The 21501-nt window shown below is 35.7% G+C and overlaps 1 protein-coding gene across 1 annotated transcript in view; it reads left to right on the top strand.

Annotated features, from left to right (window-relative positions):
* SNX30 (sorting nexin family member 30) overlaps positions 1-20462 on the top strand; it is a 167142-nt gene extending 146680 nt beyond the window's left edge. Inside the window, exons 7-9 of the mRNA XM_074280851.1 lie at positions 2629-2715; positions 12811-12963; positions 19292-20462. Coding sequence (XP_074136952.1) covers positions 2629-2715; positions 12811-12963; positions 19292-19351 — 300 coding nt within the window. The 3' untranslated portion in view covers positions 19352-20462. The remainder of the gene's footprint in view (positions 1-2628; positions 2716-12810; positions 12964-19291) is intronic.
* Positions 20463-21501: the final 1039 nt, after the last annotated feature.

Raw genomic sequence — 21501 nt, 5'->3', positions numbered from 1 at the left:
TCCCACCCAAGGCAGTCCTTAATAGCCAAGTGCCATTGCTGCTACAACTTCTGCAGTCTTAATCTCATGTGCAAAGTGCAAGACCAGGAGAGCTTATTCTGCATCCACTATCAGCTCTGGAAAGCACCTATGATTGAGATTTACAATCTTATACATTCTCAAATTTGAGAGTGTGAATCTTATCTTTGCTTCCTGTTACTTGTACGATTTTATATTACCTGTCTGGGCCTGACTTCAGACATTCATAAATCAAAAATGTTGGATTAGATGATTTCCAAGGACCATTTAGGTTCTAAATCCTATGATCTTGTAACTTCCCAGCTTCTTAAACATAAAAGAGTTCATGACTGTTCGTGCATTATGATTTGTTATCAATAAATGCTTGATTTGCATACCCATTTTATATAACTATATGCCTGAGGTCACATTAAAAATTTCTTGGCAAAATGAGGTCACAAATGGAAAAGATTACTAAAAATTACTAAAGGTTAGAAAGTCAGAAAGTTAGTAAAGATCCAACAGAGTATGTAGAACTTGAAAGCTCTTAGGAGAGAAATGAATATTGTACCTGTATTTAAAAGTCTAAAAATGTTTGTTTTTTATCTTACCTAAAGTGGCTTCAGAGTATACTTTCAGCTTTTAAAACAGCTTTTTTTTTTTTAACACATTTCAACATTTCTGAAGATATATAATTATATATATATATATATATCATATATATATATCTGAATATATATTCAGATATATATACATATATATATATCTGAAGATATAATGTTAGTAATTACCCATTAGAAGGGTTGTCTCCATCATTTATGACATAACTTAACTTTTCCCATTCTTATAAAGAACCTGTCTTTAACATGTTTTCATCTCTCAAGATCCCATGTTTCCCTGATAAAATTCTTTGTATTTTCAAAGGATACCTCTTCCCTATCCTATTCTTTATAAGCCACATCATTCAGTACAAAGCCTATACTTTTGTGATTTTCTTTTTACCTTGTGAAAGATTGTACTAGTCCTCTTTTCTTGCCATTTGATTTTATAATAAAGGGTAGGAGTAAGGAAGCACCTGAAAAAAATAGATTAAATTCCTAATTTTGTTAAATTTCCTTATATTCCCATGAATTGAATCAATCCATCAATCTAGCTTCTGCCCCGCCTATTAAAGAGATTAAATTCCTAATTCTGTTAAATTTCTTTATCTTCCCATGAGTCGAATCAATCCATCAATCTAACTTCTGCTCCAGTTGTTCAATTTTTTCCTCTCACCCACCTTACTGCCACTAGCCACCACATTCTACAAAACTTAGCACCTGAATTCACTAGGAAGATGGCTAGATGAAGAATACTTTGGGGTTTATGTATTGCCATGTAAAATTCTTGAAAAGCCAGGGATGATTTATATATTTTGATGTGAGGGGTGGTAAGAAACTAGGTAAATTCCATCCAGAGTTGAGAGAATTTGTGTTAAAGTTGGACCTGTCATACCACTTGACCTTCAATTTGGTCCTCCTCCCCCTTATCCCTTTTTCTTCATTGTTAGGATAAAGATGGCTATAGCCTCAGTCAGGCTGTGTTGTGTAATAGAAGCCAGATTTTTAAATGGAAGGGCATTAATTAAGTACCATTTAGCATAGCACTTTAGAAATATTATCTCTTTTGAATGGCAGGAAATCCAAGTTCTTGTCCCAGCTTTGTTCATGTATTGACTATATGACATTTTACTTTTGAGTACTTTTCCCATCTATACAAATACCTGCCCTGCCTGCCCACTGAACTATAAGAAGGTTCCAATTAGATGATATTTATGAAAACCTTTTGTAGCTGTGAAGCTCTGTAATATTTATATATTCCATTTCTTGTTGATAGTCTCTCCCCTGGTACCACGGCCAGCTGCTCACATTTGCCATCTCGGGGCTTTTCCAGCCTGGCACAATTCCTAGAACAACTGTGTCCCAGAAGTCATTTTAGGACCTTTCATGAGAGTCAGACCCAACTGAAAAATGACTGAAATGCAAATGATTTCCAGATCTGTATAACCAATCCTATTCTCTCTTCTGACCACCAGTCCCATATCTCCAAATGGGATGTTATAAAGAGGGAATAAATAAACATTTATATAGCACCTTCTATGTGCTAGACACTATGTTAAGCACTTTATAATAAATATTATCTCATTTGATCCTCTTAATAACTGGTAAATAAAATTATTCCCATTTTACAAATGAGGAAACCAAAGCAAATAGAGTCAAAGAGCTAGTAAGTTTGTGAGGCTGGATTTGAATTCAGGTCTTCCTGATTCTAGTGTTCTATCTGCCTTGCCACCAAATGTCATTGAAACAGTCAAATTAGAAATTTCAAATGATATCCCATGAGCATCTAAAACCCCTCATCAGACCATAAAGAATCAGATAATATAATTTTGTATTTAGTCCCAGAGCTAAGAAAATTAATTGACTTGTTTGGTGAAGAATTAGGATGTCCCTCAACCTTTCAAAGGCTGAGATGACAATGACCACATTAATAGGGGACTAAGGAGAGAAGAGGATTTGGTGCTGTGACCAGTCCTTATGTCCTTTTTAAAAAAAGTCTTTTTTTTTTCTCTTCTATCCATCCTCCATCTAGAATGTATTAAAGAAGAGAGACCAAGTCCAAGGAGAATATGAAGCAAAATTGGAAGCTGTTGCTTTGAAAAAGGAAGAACGTCCCAAGGTAAGTCAGACCTGCTTGAAGAGGAAGTGTTTTTCTAAACCCTGTGATTTTTAGTGGCAGTTTGGAAATCCTTCTTCTACCTATAGAAGAAACTGCCTAGAAATACCAAGAGTGTTACTCACAGCTGGACTTAGTCTCTAACTGGTCCTGATTGTTGTTACCCCTCTCCACCCTTATCCACACTCTCGATGTCCAACTCTCAACTCCTTCAGCCTTACTTTCAGCAGGTCCCTCCTCTAGGTTCTACCTCTAGTCACGGAAGTAATGTCATTTGTATTAGTCAGAGAAGGCAAGTTCAACTGAATGCGTGGATTGCTCCTCAGTCAAGAAAAAACATCTGCTCATTACATTTTGCTTGACAGAAGTGTTTGCAGAGGGATACTTTACTTTTTTATAAAACATAGACAGCTGGGTAGCCATCTATCTAAAAAAAAATGTCATCAGAAATTCACTCCTGTGCCTCAGTTCCCATACTGGTGACTCTCTAGTGATAGTACCAGGAGAGGAACAAGACCTGATCTTCTCTAAATGTGTTACTTTGCATTTGTATAGGGCTTTATTTTTAAATCTCTTCTTGATTATCACACAAGCCATTATAAGGCAAGCAAATTCAACACAATCTTTATATATGTATACATATAAATTAAAAACACAATATGTGTATGTGTATATATATGTACATATATGTGTGTGTGTGAATATATGTGAATACACACACACATACATATATGGAAGATGAGGCAGAGTAGTCTAGTGTGATTATTGAGTGCCTTGATAATAATGTTTGAGCATCCCCTGGTGTTGAATTTTTGCATCACAGTTCTTTTATCATTCCCATAGCAATCTCACTAAGTTTAAGCAGAATTGCATATGATTTAATACCTGTGCTGTGGAATAATGGTGGATGAGGAAATATGTTTATTTTAAGTAAGGGATTCCCAATCTTCAGCCAGGGAACTATTAAAAAGTTGATAATTATTTCAGTATAATTGGTTTCTTTAGTAATCCTATGAATTTAATTTTATAAATTTTAAAACATCCTTAGACATAGTCCTTAGGCTTTACTAGGCTACTATAGGAATCCAGAACATACTACAAAAAAAAAAAAAAAAAAAAGTTTTAAGAACATCTGTTTTAAAGCATCAGTATTTTTCCTGCTATGAAGTTACGAGGACAAAGAATATTGATTCGGGTAATGTAATCATGAATGTCACGCTGTGATGCTACAGGTGACTTGATGCTATCCAATAACTTTTTGCTATTCCTATCAATTAACATTGCCTGAGATTGTCTTTATAAGAATAAATGAAGGATCAGTAAAAATCAATGTCAGTCAAAACCTAAGTCCCAGACTATTTTTATGAGATGAGATGAAATGAAATGTCAGTAAAACCCTCATAATAACCTGTTGTTATTATTTTTTTTTAATCTGAGAACCATCTAACTTAATGATAGAGCAGAGCCTTACTCTTCAGAGAAGCAAGTGCACAATTCTTGGCTTGTTAGAAGTGTCCTCCCGTTTCTTAAACAGCTGATTTAAGTGCCTTGAAAACCCTCATGGTTACTGCTCTGCAGATTGTCAGTTATCAAATGGAACATTAAAAGCAAACATGTTTTATCACTCTTGTTTTAAAAAGAAAATAACCCTAAAATCAGAATTCTATAATTTGTCTATTGTAATCAAAAACCAGGCATTTATTAAGTCTCAAGTTCCTGCTGTGTGTCAGGTACTCTGTCTCTTCCCTCAAAGAGTTTATGAGGAGATATGAGGAGGCATAGAAATTTATTAGTATAATACGGGTGAGCAGGGAGAGTACCTAGCATCTGGGGAGTTCAGAAAAGATTTCATGAAGAAGGTGGTGGTTGAGCTGAGTGTGGAAGGAAATCAGAGGTAAAGAGGCTGCATTTCAGACAGGGGGAGAGAGTTAGCCAGTACAAAGCACAAGGATGAGGATTGTGTGATGTGGGTAAAGAATAAAAGTAGGCCATTTTGGCTAGACTATGAAATGCTTCGGAAGGAAATAACATGCAAGAGTACTAAGGAGGTCTTCCTGTTAAATGCCAAGCAGAGAAATATAATTCTTACTGAGGAAAAGCTAGAGTTTTATTTTATTCTATTTTTGAGAAGTAGAAGGACATGCTCATATATGGGTTGATTTTTTTGTTTGTTTGTTTGTTTTGGTTTTAAGAAAAATCCTTTGGTGGTTTAGTGAAAGATAGATTGTAGCTGGCATAAATGTGAGTTAGAAAGGCCCGATAGGAAATACTTTTGAGATAACTGGTTCAGATAAGGTGATGAAAGCTTAAATAAACTAAAGTTATGGCTGTGTGAGTAGTGAGAAGGGGATGCATTCAAAAGATATTGTGAACATAGAAAACAACAAGGTTTAGCAACTAGTCCGTGAGAGTAAGCAGTTACAATGTTTTGGACATGGAGTTTTAGATGCTCATGGGATGTCCAGTTTGAAATGTCCAGTATGACTGCCTAAATGACAATTGGGACAGCCAGGCGGAATGGTAGATAGAGCCCTGGAGTCAGGCTAAGTTTAAATCCAATCTCAGACACTTACTAGCCCTTTTAATTTTGGGCAAATCACTTAAGTTGTATTTACTTCAGTTTCCTCATCAGTAAAATAAGGATTGATCATAATAGCACCTACCTCCCAGAGTTGTTATGAGGATGAAATAAGTTAATATTTGTAGTAGGTGCCATATGAATGTTTACTCCTTTCCCCTTTCTGCCCTCCCACTTGGTGATATGGGACTGGTGTTCAGAAGAGAGAGTAAAGCTGGATATACAAATCTGGGAATAATCTGCATTTCAATCATATTTTAGGTCACATCTGACTTTTCATAATCTTATTTAGGGTTTTCTTGTCAGATGCTGGAGTAGTTTGCCATTTCCCTCTCCAGCTCTTTTGACAGATGAGGAAACTGAAGCAAATGAAGTTAAGTAACATGCTCAGGCTCACATAGCTAGTAAATGTTTGGGCCAAATTTAAACCCAGGAAGATGTCATCCTGATTCTAGGCCTGGCACTCTACCTACTGCTACACTATCTAGCTGCCCCTGAACAATCTGTATAAAGATAATAATTGAACCCATGGGAATTCATGAGGTCACTTATGAGAAAGAGGAACAGGACAGAGTCTTGGGAGACAGTCACAGTTAGTGTGTGTGACTTAAATGCAAAACAAACCAAGAAGGATTTATCAAGAACATAGGAAAAGAACCAAAAGAGAACAGTGTGACAAAAATCTATGAAAGAGACGATGTCCAGAAATAGAGGATGAAAAGATGTCAAGAACTGTGCTTAGAGATCAAGAAGGATAAGATTGAGATGAACCATTAGATATGGCCATCCAGATGTCATTGGTAACTTTCAACAGAGTAGTTTCAGTTTAGTGAAGAAGTCAGATGCCAGATTGCTAAATTTTTGAAGATTGAGCACAGGGGAAGTGGAAGTATGGAGGAAAGATAGCATTTGTGAATAATTTGGCAGAGAATGAAGGAGTGGAGGGGATTTGGGTTTGTTGTTGTTATTGTAGTTTATTTGTTTTTAATGGTAAAAAGACTTGAGCATTTTTATAGATAACAGGTAAGATTTTAAGATTAGAAAACGAAAGGAGATACATAAAGGGTAGCCTTGAAGAAAAGGGCCCCCTTTCCATCAGAAACTAGAACAAAAGAGGATATAGTAGGGGATGGTGTCTAAGATTGCAAAATGAAAAGGGGAAATGAAGGAACTCAACATAAATGCATCTGTTCTTTTGAGGGAAGGTTGTATGAGAGACAAGGGAGGAGAAAAGTTTAGAACTATTGAGATGACTAGGTTATAGAGAGTCACTTTAGGATTTCCTTGCTGCAGTGAGGATGACCCAGTTGAGATAATTAACATAAATTTGTAGCATACACATTCAGCTTGGTTGTATGACTTCCTCCATTTCCACTCAACAGCCCATGAGTAGGAATGAAGTAGTGATCCAGGATGAGGAGTAATAATAACTATAACTAGCATCTATATAGTGTTTACTATATATCAGACTAAGCACTTGAGAAATATTATCTCATATCTTCTCCCTCTCCCCTTCCCCCTCATATGCTTTTCCCTCTTCCCCTTCCTTCCCCTCCCTTCCCCCCCTCTTCTCCCTCTCTCCCTCCCCCTTTTTGTTGAAAAAGAAGATATAAGCAGTGTCAAAGCTACCACGTTTTTCCTCAGACTGGAAAAGGAAGACAAATTCCTCAGCTGCTATGCAGGTGCCCTGTGTAGAAATGAACATCTGACTAATTCTCCTGTCACCCAGAATTTCCGCTGTACAATGGGAATTAGTAATCAGCTTCTGTCGATGGTTATGACTTTCATATACCTATAGTTGCATTTCAGTACAAAGTGTGCTCATGAGCTCTTGAAATGCATGAAAAGTATTTTTGTAAAGTATTCTTATTTTCATTTTAGACCATAGGGATGTAAAACACTTAAAAAAAAAAAAAAAAAAAAAAAAACAACCCATATATAATTGAAATCATTTCTCTTCAGGCTAATTGGAATTGCTTAGCTAGTTTTCCTAGTTTGAATTATCTGATGAGATTAAAGAAATTGTAAGTCAAATTAAAGTCAAACTCCTCTTGATTTCTTCTGCCTATTCTCTAATATTGAGGTTAAGTAGCTCAGATTTTTGAGACATGTAGTAAACCTTTTTTGAACTAAGGGTTAACCTGAATTTCCCCTTTCAGTCTTGTGAAGTGGATACTTTTCCTTTTTTTTTTTTTTTATCTGAGGAAAGGGATCAAAAAAGAAAAAATGAGGAAGATCAATTAATTTCCTCCAGATAATAGAAACGAGCATTGGTCAGATTGGGTTTGCAGTCTGAAAGAGAGTGAAAAGGACATATGAACTTTTCTCAAATATTGTAAGTATTAAAGCAAGAGACATTTGATTAGTTTCACTTAACCCCTAAAACAGAATTCATATCACTGAATAGGAATTAGGGAGAGGTACATTTCAGAGACAAACTTCCAAATAAGAGGTTTTTCACCAAGGGTTCATGAATAGATTTTAGGGGATCTTGAACTTGAATGGGAGAAAATGTTTTTTCTATTTTCACTGACCTCTTTCTGAAGTTTGGTATTTTCCTTATGAATTCTTTAAAAAATATTCTGAGAAGGGATACGTAGACTTCACCAAACTGCCAAAGTTGGTCCCTGGTCCCCCCTACCCCCCAAAAAAGTCAAGAACTCCTGAAGTATAGAAGTAAGTGTTAGAAAGTCTATCTATCCAAAAATAGAATAGCTGCCTTAGTAAAATAGTGAACACCCCATCCCTGGGGAGGCTAATTGTCTATTAACTTACCAGAAGTTTGGTCAGGTACAAGTTGAAATAGATGACATCTGAGGTACTTTTCAATTCTAAGATGCTGTTGGAATCATGACAGCAACAAATCCCTTCTCCAATACTGGCAATGAAAAGTTAATGTGTAGGGTAATAGGTCATTAATAATAATAATAATAATTAAAGAATAGTTTATATTTTCATCAAACTCAGATATGAAAAGTAGGATACATTAGGGAAAAAATGCCCTTGAAATGCCAAGGAAGAAGGAGAGGAAGAGGGAGAAGGAAATCTATAAAATGAACACAGATTTAATGAATTGCTTCCATGCAAAACTATGCTAAGCACTGCACATCTTTGGAAGGTGGCATATGTGGCAAAATGTTTAATTTTGATTAGAATCGGGAAGGAAATAGTATGTTCACAGGCAGAAGAGAAGGTTCTTAAGTAGAGGAAAGGGGATGATCAGATTATAGATTTAGAACTGAGAAAATTAGCATTATACTAAAAGTGATAATCATGTTTTTGTTAAGGTAGGAATAATGGAACAAGGATAACAAAATTGGTATGAGGGCTGGTATGACAGCCCATGAGGGGCTGGGGATGGGGGAAAGGTTTGAAGCATGACACTAAGAATTTGATTTATTTCTGACACTTCTTAACTCTTATGGTATTCTTAATTCCAAAGAATTGACCCAAGGAACTTGTCTTTTTTGGGGTCACAGTATGATCACATAAGTATATTTAAATGATCAACAACTTTACAGTCAAAGAACCAGAGAATACATTTTGTGCTGATGACATTGAAACTCCTGTGCTCTGTGTGCTCAGCACGGTTGCTATAGTATGATGGCCATCTCAAGGAGAAATGGTAGTTGAGATCCATGCTGAGGTACTCCTTTTATTCCCATTTATCCCACAGAGGAAAACAGGAAAGGCAACTGGGACAGTAAAGTTAAGAAGTGAGTGAGAGATTATTTCTTGCAAGGAACAGCAGTGCTTTGCTTATTTCAGCACTGAGTTCCACTTTGCATAGGCCAGTACCTTCTTCCCATCTCTCATCCCTGTGATGGCAGACCAGTCTAAATGACATGGTCAGATTCAGTCTATATACCTGGCACTTCTCAGGCCTTCAGGGCTTCATGAAGGACTATGAGGTTTATTAGGATTGAAGATAATTGGTTATGAATTTGTTTAGTCCTCCCTTTTGGGCATAATTCCTTTGCTTAGAGAAGGTCAGTGTTAATACCCTTTTTACCTTAGGTGGGTGATGGAACAATGATTGGGTTCTTCAGAATGTTAAATTCATTATGATGGGATTAAGCAAAACCTCAATTATTTATTTGAGCCAGATCTGTTGGTTTTATTGGCATAGTAGGCTTCCAGTAAAGACCTCCCTCTAGTAATGAAAATCAGCATATAGAGTTATCTGAGGGGGATCTGAAGTTTTAAGTGACTTTCCAGTATCACACACTTCTATTTTTACATTTGCTAGATTTCCCCATATCCTACCACCTCCCTTTCTTTTTCTTTTTCTTTTTTGCTGAGGTAGTTGGGGTTAATTGATTTGCCCTGAGTCACACAGACAGGAAATGTTAAGTGTCTAAGGCCAGATTTGAACTTGGCTCCTCCTGACATCAAGGCCAGTGCTTTATCCACTATGCCATCTAGCTGCCCCATAAAAGGGATTTATCACTTAAAAGAAAGCAAACTTAAAAAGAGGTTAATTAATTTTAGCAGTTTTAATGAGTTTATAAAAGAAAATCTGATGTTATATGCAATGTTTCCCATTCATGGGCCCTGATTTTAGCAAAGCAGAAGTGCAAGGATGAGGGTGTGGTGTTTTATCTCTTCTCTGGAGCTAAGAGCAAGAAAGTGAGTTTGAGTGACTTGCCCCATGTTCATTTTGGTGTTAGAAGTGGGAGAGATTAGGATCCTGAATCACTGACCCCCCTGACTTCATGTCTAACATTTCATTTGCTTCTTATTGTGAACTTAGCAATCATCCATATATCATTTTAGAAAAAGTAGATTTTTTTTAAACTGAGTTTCAGTTTAACCTTTTCTCTACTGTATTGCTTCTATATCCAAGAACCTACATAATTTGCCACCACTCTACCTTCCCAGTCTTATTTCACTCTGTGTCCCATACTTAATGGGACTCCTGAATTCCCTGACTCCTAAATTAGTTGAATTTTTCCAGCTTCGTGTTTTTGCTCACACTATTCCCTCTATCTTTCACTACCAAAATTCAGTGACTGTCCTGACCATGGTTGTCACACATTCTGTATGTGTATGTGTGTGTGTGTGTGTGTGTGTGTGTGTGTGTGTGTGTGTGTTTATGACAGTACTAAATCTGGGTTTGAGTCAGGTTCTGTGATTACTATGACTTGCCACTCCTCTGACATCTGAGATGCCTTCAGCTATTTCCTAGCTGTGTGACCTTTTGGCAAATCACTTCTGAGTTTCTGTATCCTGGCCATGAAGATCAAATGAGATAATGTATGTAAAAAGCTTTGCAAAACACAGTATATACACAGGTGAATTATTGTTACAATTATTACTATCAACCTCCTCCTCCTTCTCTGACACAATAGCTGTGTGATACTGGGCAAGTTACTTAACTCCTCTGAACTTCAAATTCCTCAACGAGGAGGTCCGGCTCTAAGGAAAGTCCCTTTCAGGCCTACTTCTGTGATCTTCCTGAATGCCTCATCCCCAGTTAAACTGTAGCAAAATTTCAAATGTTCCCCCAATGCCTGGTATTGAAATTAGGTATTAATAAAGCAAGTCCTGAAGAATGTGGATTTGGTAACTAAGAGATTGAAAAATGACAAATAACTTGATAAGTCTGGGAAATATTTGGGCATCATCCTCATAGCTAGTATTTATATAGTGCAATGCACTATGCTAAGCATTTTACAAACATTATTTCATTTTGTCCCTATAACAACCCTGAGAAATAGGTGTTATTATTTTTGTTGAGTCAGTTTAGTTATCTTTGTGACCCTATTTCAGGTTTTCTTGGCAAAGATATTTGAATAGTTTGCTATTTCCTTGTCCAGCACATTTTAAAGATCAGGAAATTGGAATAAACAGACTTGCTCAACAACACACAGCTAGTCAGTGTCTAAGGTCAGATTTGAACTCAGGTGTTCAGGGTCTTATCCAAGCTGCCTCCTTGACCTATCTATCTTTGTGTCTGAACTTCCATGACCAATGAGGTTTAATGAAGCATTCACCTGATAAAGAAAAGTTAAGTATCAGCCTCAAAAACCAACTTTGTCATTGAATAATTCCTTCTAATCATATTAGAAGCAAAGTCATTAAAGTAAAGAGGTTTGTAAAATTTTAAGAATTCAAATTCTCTTACAAAGAAATGACTTCCAAAAAAGTAGTGGGACAATTAAAATGAGGAATTTAAATAAACTGCCATATTTTTAAATAGCTTTTTAACTAATTCTGGTTCTGTGTAGGAGCTCTTGCCATAGAAACTCCCTCCATCAATACAGATGAATGAATTAATCAAAAAGCGTTTATTATGCACTGAAATTGTGTGCTGTGCATGGTTTGAAGTCCTAAAATATAAATAGAAAAAGTAAGATAATCCCTGCTCTCAAGGAGATTACACTTTAATTAGAGGAGAGAGCACCTCAAAGAAGGAGCTGAAGTGTGGTAGAAACTCCAGAAAGTCCTAAAGGGGCAATAGCAAGACTAATAGCAAGTCTCAGGGTGCTTAGGCTTCACCCATATGTCAGATGCCACATGGAAAGGCCTGGAAGACAGTGGCAGGAAAGATGGGAAAGAAGGAGACTGACTATAATGAATGCTTGTCAGAATAATAAAGGTAGGGAAATACTGAGTTTTGCATGGCTGTATAGCACAGAACTAAGCATTTTGTGGCAGTGAAATGAAAGCAGACCTGGAGTCAGGAAGATTCATCTTCCTGAATTCAAATCTGGACCAGATACTGACTAGCTGGACAAGTCGCTTAGCATTCTTTGCCCCAGTTTCCTCATCTGTAAAATAAGCTGGAGAAGGAAAAGACAAACTACTCCAACATCTTTGCCAAGAAAACCCCAAATAGGGTCACTACTGAAATTACTGAACAACAAAGTAGTGAAATAACTCAACTTCCTCACTCAAATAGGAATTTCTAAAATAAGTGTAAGAGTCTCTACTGGTAGTCCTAAGTATAAAAACTTTAATAAAAGGAACTAATAGTAATTTTCAGCAGCCCTGGAGTATTTCTTCCTGTTTTTAATAAGTTAAGGAATTTCTGCCTACAAATCATTTTGTCTTCGGTTGGCAAATCTGATGGTGGGCTGAGAAAATGTGTCAGTCACATTTTTCTGATAGGGTTCATTCAGCTAATCACTAAATTATTCTTCTTCCCAGATTTTACTTTCTGAAAAGTGTATCATTAAGTGACTTAGCTAGTAGAAGTATAGTAAGGAATGAAGAAAAAGGTTAACTGTGATAGCTTTAAATAACACTTTATTACTTTGAGCCTTTTAAAAATGTATGAGCCAAAGAATCTAAATGACGAGAAATAAGCTGTCATAGGTAATCTTGCCGCGTGTGTGTGTGTGTGTGTGTGTGTGTGTGTGTGTGTGTGTGTGTGTGTGTGAGAGAGAGAGAGAGAGAGAGAGAGAGAGAGAGAGAGAGAGAGAGAGAGAGAGAGAGAGAGAGAGAGAGAGAGAGAGAGAGATTGGATATTTGTCCTTCTTGTCTCTCAAAATGCCCATTGGATGTTTTTCCCCAAGGTACCAGCAGAGGTTGAGAAGTGTCAAGATCGAGTGGAATGTTTTAATGCTGACCTCAAGGCAGATATGGAGAGATGGCAGAACAACAAGAGGCAGGACTTTCGGCAGCTACTCATGGGAATGGCTGACAAAAATATCCAATATTATGAAAAGGTAATTATCACACTGATTAACTCTTAGGATTGAGATCGTCAATTTAAAGCTTAAAAAGGAGCCTTAGAGATGAAGTAACTGAGGCAGAATATGGGCAGCTATAAAAATGAACTGGAGAAGAAAATAGCAAATAATTCTTTGACAAAAAAATCTGTATGGGATAATGAAGAGTCATACACAACTGAAAAATGATTAAACAATAACAAAATGAGGCAGAAAGAGGAGTTAAGTGACTTCCCTCATAAGCATATAAGGCAAGATTTGAATTTGGATCTTCTTTACTGCATTATACCCTAAAGCTGCCTATAACTTTAGTCCTTCTAATAAGCATTGGATTAGATCCTTTTTGGATCCTCAACCCCTCAGCTCTCTGAAGTGCTAGACCCACAAAAAGATCATTGGAGTAAACTGAAGTTCTTTTTGTTGTTCAGTTATTTTAGTCAGGTACAACTCTTCAGGTTTTCTTTTGGCAAAGATACTGGAGTACTTTGCCATTTCCTTTTACAGATGAGGAAACTGAGGCAAACAGAGTTGAGTGACTTGCCTAGGGTCACAAAGCTTGTAAGTGTCTGAAGCCAGATGTAAACTTGAGTCTTCCTGATTGCACGATTAGACCTTTATTCACTATACAACCTAGCTGGGTTGGCACTGGGTGCCTACATAATAATAATGCTGACACTTGTGAGTTTTGCTTTGTCTATAGCTATACTCATATTTATATTACATATCTGTTACTTATTATATCTATATCTATATATTATATATATATTATCTCATTTGAGCTATAAAAGAATCCTGTGAAGTTAGTGCTATAAGTATTCTCTCTATTTCAGACTGAGAAACTGAGGTGATGATAAGTGACTTGCTCACTTAATAAGTTTTAGAAGCAAAATTTGAACTCTGGTCTCTCCTAACTCAGATCCAAATGCATTTTCTATTGTATCGTACTTCTGTACATTCCTGCCTCCTCTTATTCTTCTATCATGGTTGCTCCCTCCCCAGAGGCTGCTGAGCAGAGCTAAGTAGCCTAAGCTTTTCTCTTAACACTTACTTCTCTTACCCATAATGTTCAAAGAAGTAGAGAGAATGTTAAAGTCAGATAAAGGTCACACAGGTCAAGCAGTTTTTTAAGAGTCAGGGGAGCAGCTTAGGTGGATTGAGCATCATCCTTGGAGTCAGGAGAACATGAATTCAAATTTAGCCTCCGACATTTGCTAACTATGTGACCCTGAGCAAGTCACTTAACCCCAATTGCCTTCTCTCCCCAAAAAAATTAATTTAAAAAAATAGAGTCAGTCTGGAAACTTACAAATCACATGTGGAGCTTTTAGGTTGCTTTGAGGTGTATGGTTTTTCTATCCTCAATATCTAGTTGAGGTAGAATGTGCTGGATTTACAGTCAAAACCAAGTTTGAATCCTGACTCAGAAACTTAGTAGCTTTATGATCCTGGGCAAGTTGGCCTTAGCTCCCCCATCTATAATATGGGGGTGATGATAATAGCACTTACTCCCTAGGATAGTTGTGAGGATCAAATGAGTGAAAAAGTGGGGAAGGAGAGGGGAGGAAAGAGGAAGGGAAGGGAGGGAGAAGGACAGAGGGAGACAGAGAGGGAGAAAGAAGGAGGAAGAGAGGGAGAAAGAGAGGAAGAGAGAGAGAGGGAGGGAGGGAGAGAAGGAAAGAGAGAGGGAGGAAGGGAGGGAGAGAGGGAGGGAGAGAAGGAGAGAGCTTTGTAAATCTTAAAGCATAATGTTTCCCTGGCTTCCTTCAAATTTCGTCCTACATTCTACAAAAGGTTTTAGCCAATTCTCATTAATGCTAATGCCTTCCTTTTGAGGTTACTTCCACTTTACTCTTTATATATCTTTATGTGTGTGTGTGTGTGTGTATGTGTATATATATATATATATATATATATATATATATATATATATATATATATATATATATATATACATATATAGTTATTTACATGTAGTCTATGCTATTAGAATGTAAGCTCCTTGAGGGCAGTGACTTTGTCTACTTTTCTTTGTATCCCCAGGACTTAGCAGTCCTGTCACACAATAATGCTTAACAACTGCATGTCTATTTTTTATTATTATTATTATTATTCCTAAAGTAGAATGGCTTTCCCCCTCCAATTTTTAAACATTTTTAGTTAAAATTTGAGTTCCGAATTCTATTCCTCCTTTTCTCCTCTCTCCCTGAGATGATAAGCAATCTCACATAGGTTATAATGTGAAATTATGTAAAATATTTTATTAGTCATTTTATACAAGAAGACTCAAATGAAAAAAATGAAAGAAAGAAGGCAAAAAATAACGTTTCAGTCTGTTTTTAATCAATATCAATTCTTTCTCTGCTTCATCTTTAGTCCTTTGGGATTGTCTTAGATCGAACAATATTGCTGTTACTGTATAGACTTTCCTCCTGGTTCTGTTCACTTCACTATGTTTCAATTAATATAAGGCTTTTTAGGTTTTTCTTAAGTCAGCCTGCTTTCATTTCTTATAGCACAATAATACTCCACTATAATCATATACCACAGCTTGTTTAGCCATTCCCCAATTAATGGCATCCACTCAATTTCCAATTCCTTGCTTCCACAAAAAGAACTTCTATAAACATTTTCACATATGTAGGTCCTTTCCCCTCTTTTTTTATTATCTCTTTAGATACAGGCCCAGTAGTCACAGTTCCAAATTCTCTACAACCGTTAGATCAGTTTACACTCCATCAACAGGGCATCAGTGTCTCAGTTTTCCCACATTCCTTCTAACATCCAACATTTTTTTCTTTTTTTTCTTTTGGCATCACATTAGCCATTCTGATAGGTGTGAGGTAGTACCTTAGAGTTGCTTTAATTTGTATTTCTCTGTTCAATAGTGATTTAGAGCATTTTTTCACAAGATTATAAATAGCTTTGATTTCTTTGTCTAAAAACTGTTCACATCCTTTGACCATTTATATTTGTAAATCATATACCCATTTTCATCTAAGACAGAATGAGATATTGGTTATACAAAGTTTCTGCCATTATTATTTTCCACTTTTCCCAATAGTTCTTGTCCAATCATGAGTTTTTGTTCCAAAAACTTGGATCATTGAGTTTCTCATGTATTAGATTATTACAGTCACTTACTGTAATATAATTTGTGTTTAAGCTATTCTGCCAATCCACCACTCAATTTCTTAGCCAGTACCAGACTGTTTTGATAATTAATGCTTTGTAATATAGTTTGAGATCTAGTATAGCTAGACCATCTTCATTTGTATTTTTTACATTGATTCCTTTGATATCCTTGAGCTTTTTTTTTTTATTCTTTTAGATGTATAATATTCCCTGTTGGTTCAGTTTCCCTGGGGTCTCTGGGAGCAGCCTTCCTTTCAGTTCTGTAATCACCACAAGTACATCCAAGTGTTAAAGTCCAAATCCTTTATTTTTTCCTTCAAAGTCATGTCTCCTTTCCTGGGGCCCGGTTAGCTTTCTTAGAGGCCTCTCTCTCTCCTTGGTTCTGAGAGTTTGAACTTCCGCATGTCGTCTCTACCCTCTGAAGCTTTCTGGATGAATCCTGGCTGAGGCTCCCAGCTTATATATGCTCTACACAGAGTATAAACCAATCATTATATCACTAGGAAACCATTATTTGTTGTAGGATTAAATCAATCATACTGAAACATGCTAAATTAGATAACCATTGTTTCTACATTGCTACAGCTGTTGATAATTTCAACTTTTTAATTGATTCTATAGGATTTTTTAAGTATAACATCATATCATCTGCAAAGAATGATAATTTTGTTTCTTTGTTCTTTATTCTAATTCTTTTCATTTCTTTTTCTTTTATTGCTTTAGATAACATTTTTGGGATGGCTTTTAAATATCAAATAGTACAATCTCATATCAAGCCTAATTTTTATACATGAAAGACCTGGTTTTTTTAAAGTAGCATTTTAAAATTTGTGGCAGAGACCTTTTCCTCTAAAAGAGGAACTAGAGAGGCCCCATATGGTTTGTTCATGAACATTTTAGCTTACAGTCAGTTACATAGGATAAGCTCTCTGGTTAGAGAAGATAAAGAAATTCACTTGGTTGACATTATAAAGGTTAATACAACAAAAAATAGGCCAACTATCAGGGGACGACTTATATATAACATATACACATACAATATACTTGGTTGGAGGTTTAAGATTGAGAGTTTGAAGGGAGTCACTGAGTCTACTCTCTTCATATTTTACAGATTTAAAAATTGTGGCCAAGAAAAGTTAGTGAATCTACCTAAAAAGACAGAGATGACCAGAAATGAGATCCTTCTATATCTTCACCTTGTGAAATATGTAAGAATTATAAAGAGCCACAAATAAACAAATGACTTACAGGTTTGAAATTGAATTGCCATATTTAAGAGAGCCCCTCTCTAACATACTGAACAAAGACTGAATCTTCTATAAACATTACAAATTCAAGAGATTTGCATCTCTTGATTTCAAAAGCTAATATGATTGCTGGTATCTGCCTTTCAGTCGACAAGCATTCATTTAATTTTGTATTTTAATTTTCAGTAGAATTTTATTATTCAAATTACATGCAAAGATAGTTTTCAATATTCATTTTTGTAATGATTTTGATTTCCAAATTTTTTTCCGTTCCTCCTTTTCCTCCTCTCACCCCAAGATACAAGCAATCTAATATGTTATACATGTACAATCATTTTAAACAGATAATATATATTGTTATATTATATTATATTATATTATATTATATTATAATTATATTATATTATATTATATTATATTATATTATATTATATTATATTATATTATATTATATTATATTATATTATATTATATTATATTATATTATATTATATTATATTATAATCAACAAGTATTTATTAAGTTCCTAACATGTGCTAGGCACTGGAATTGTGTATCCATCTATAAAATTTAAGATTAATGTTCAAATTTGATTGGCCAAGAAATGGTGCTTAGTTCTACCCTATTTTTAGTAAGATTTGTACTGGGACAGATTAAAATAGTGGATGAGGCTTTTCTCAGCATAAACCTTAAAAACACAGAAGTAGAGATTATATGTACTTCCTTCTTTTTTCTTCTTTCTATCATGTATTTATAAATAGTCCTAGGTGGCACATAAAATGTAGAACATTGGAGTCAGGAAGACCTGAGTTATAATTCAACCTTAGACATTTAACAGCTGTGTGGCCCTTGGCCAGTCACTTAATCTTTGTCTGCCTCAATTTCTTCATCTGTATAATGGGGATAGTAATAATAGCCTCTATCTTCTAGTGAGGATTGCAAACCTTTAAATGCTATAGAAATGCTAGCTACAATAATAAATATTGTTTATTATTTTATTATTTATTATATTATTGTTACTAACATTTAATGGCAATTATTTTATTATTACATTTTATGTGATATTTTACATACAGCTTTAAAAAAAAATCTTTCATATATATTACCTCATTTAATCTCCACAACAGCCCTGTGGGTTTGAGAAGACAGTAATTTATTATGACCCTCATTTTACAAATGAGGGCACTGAGGCATTGAGAAATTAAATGACTTCCCTGGGGTCACACAGTTCATTTATTGTCACTGCAGAGAATAGAATCCAGTTGTTCTGACTCCACAGACTTTATAATAGACATTGTTGTTTCATACTAGCCAACCCTTAAAAAGGACCCTAATTATGCCAAAGCAAGTCTAAAGCCCATGTTTTCATCATTGCCAGGCTTGAAAAGGGGGTGAGACCGTGCCCAAGAGTTTCTGGGTATACTTGTATATGGTTGTCAATTTATTTCACAAGTTCCCAACGTTATGCTACCTGTGGGATTTCTAAAGCAGAGTGGAGTAGATAATTCTATTCAAATGCAAACATAATAGACGGTATCGCTTGTCTTGAAATTGTGTTTGTCTTTATGTGGGTTTTTGTGAGGTAATTTACCAAGCTAGATTCTGGGTCCAGGAACTGCTGCAGAATTGGGCTGGGTGGGTGTGAAGCATGGGTATTTTCCCCTGTACATGCTTTGCATAAAGTTTTTTGAGTACACCTTTCTGAATGGTTCCTTTTATACTTTATGTCCTTAATACTTTTGACTCTCTTCTGACAGGCACAAAACAATTTTTCAGAGTCCCAGATAAGAGATGGATAGTGGGTGTACATGAATTTTTCATCTTTCTTTAGATTTCTCTTTGATATGATCAAAGCAACATTGAGATTGAAAACTATGGTCTGGATAGAATTAAGAAACTGCCCCTTGGTACCGACACTGACTGTCTATATGTATTTTTTGTTGCAGTGCCTTACGGCGTGGGAGTCAATTATACCGCTGCTACAAGAGAAGCAAGAAGCCAAATAAGCTCTTTCTAACAAAGAGATCCTTCTGTCTGCACCAGTGTACAATGTCCCTCACCAGAAAGTCTACTTGCTACATACTAATTGACAAAACACTACCTGGCAGGTGACATTTGGAAACCAACCCACCGAAACATTTGTGACTTTTTTCTTTCTTTTTTTTTCCCTCCTCAGTCCTTGATCCCATTCTTATTTCATATTAATATTTCCTCCCATTCCATATTCCTACTTCCTGGTGGGACCCGGAGTGCCTGGTGGATTCTATATGGATTTCATCATCTCTTATTAAAAGAAGCATACTTCCATGTTTTGAAGGGACTTACTCAGTGGAATACTGAGAATATTTCAGAGGAAGGGCAAAGTGCTACCAACCTTATGTTTATGTAATAAAAGAGAATCTGGCTGCTGCTTTGTGATCCAGGAAGAGAGGCCAGACTGGGAGGAAGACCTTAGCTCCTGTACACTCCTTCCACATGTGGAATGGAATTTTCTGTGGGTCTTGACTTGTCTTAGGTGGTGTTTTTGTTCTACCTAAAGTGCGTGAAGCAAGCATGGCCTCTACCTGTGAATGTGGCATGCTGTCTGCTCGTGATGAGTAGTATCATGTATGTTGTTCTTTTTTGGTGATATGAAGTCCATTTAAATCAGCTGAATTATGTATATACACATGTGTATACTGAGAGGGTCAGCAAGGAGATTAGATTTATACCATAGCCTTATAAAATTGTTAATTGAACCTTTTTTTGGCATGTTTTTGGCATTAGAATCAGTGATTTGAAATTGAGTATCAAAAGAAGGTACCATTGATGCTCTCTGACATTCTTTGTACATCCTTTTCCTTTTTTTTTTTCCTAATTAAATGAGTACTGGTGGTGAATAATGGATACCCAGTGCCCCAAAGCCTGAAATATTCAAAGTGCTTTTAGGCTGAGGAACACATCATGTTCCTCCTATGTCTGCTTTGTGAAACTTGCCTTTATCACAGCTAAAGAACTAGTTTAATATTTTCTACTATGTAAATCAAATGTCAATGCAGCTTTTGAAGGGTTTCTTGTCTGAGACAGATTTTGTTTTCTTAGTCTAAATTTGTAAAAAATAAAAACAAAAAAACAAAATCGTGTAGGTGCTCTCTAAGAAGCATTTGACCTCCAACTTTCCTTCTTGGTAAGGAAAGGCGCTATTCTTGAGGTCATGTGCTCAAAATGGAACCTCTTTTTTTTTTTTTTTTTAAAGCTAGTTTAAATTAGTCTTTAGATAACTTCAATAGCAACCAGTCCTAAGTATTCGTTCCAAGATTAACTTTAAAAAACAACAAAACAAAAAATGAGAAGTTCCCTTTCTTAAGAAAAATATTTCCTTTTTCCAGACTTGTATATCTTTGCAAACCATATACTTTTCTTCCCTTATTCCTCTAATGAATGTGTATGTTTTTTCTCATCTGTGGCTTTGTCCTTATGAAATTCAAGATAGGCTTCAAGTTAGCTACAGAATTTTCAGGAGCTAGTTGCTCTAAAATATCACTTTGTAAACAGAAATTAACATTTAAAGTACTGGTCAACATTTACCAGGTAACATTTAAAGCAGTTGATTTAGGTTCAAAACCACTCCAGAATGGTTGTCTGCCATATTTGTGTATCAGATAAGCTTAAAATTGATGTTGTTGGTTCATCAGTTAAACTACTTGTTATGTTTGGGCCTGTTTTGATGTGTCTAGTCTTTATTTTCCTTAAGAAATCATGGGAGAATTTTTTTTTTCTAGCTGCATCTTTGTCTCTCTTTGGTACTGCCTGCCCTGATAGATCCCCATTAACATAGTGCTTAAATCCTTTGATGTGAATTTTTACTTTGGTACATAGAGTTCTAAACAATGTTTCTAAGTGAATGGCACCATGAATGGCAATTCAGCATATCATTCATTCTACCTCTAAAAACCCATCTTTTTGAAGCCGGGATTTTGTTGTGTATCTGGGTCCTAGTTTGTTAGATTGATGTATATTTCATATTGATACTTGACTCACCTTCTTTGATAGAAGTGAGAATATGTTAGATTGACTCAGTGAAAGAAAGAAAAAATCGATTTTGGAAAAAGCTTTTCTCAGTGGAAGAAGTGCTCTTTAAAAATTTAATTCTGTTACTTCCTGGGAGGAAGGAACA

This window comes from Sminthopsis crassicaudata, chromosome 1 (genome assembly GCF_048593235.1).
Source record: "Sminthopsis crassicaudata isolate SCR6 chromosome 1, ASM4859323v1, whole genome shotgun sequence".
In the NCBI taxonomy this organism is placed as follows: Eukaryota; Metazoa; Chordata; class Mammalia; order Dasyuromorphia; family Dasyuridae; genus Sminthopsis; species Sminthopsis crassicaudata.
The sequence above is the reverse complement of the archived record's forward strand: the minus strand, read 5'-3'. Positions and strand labels throughout refer to the sequence as shown.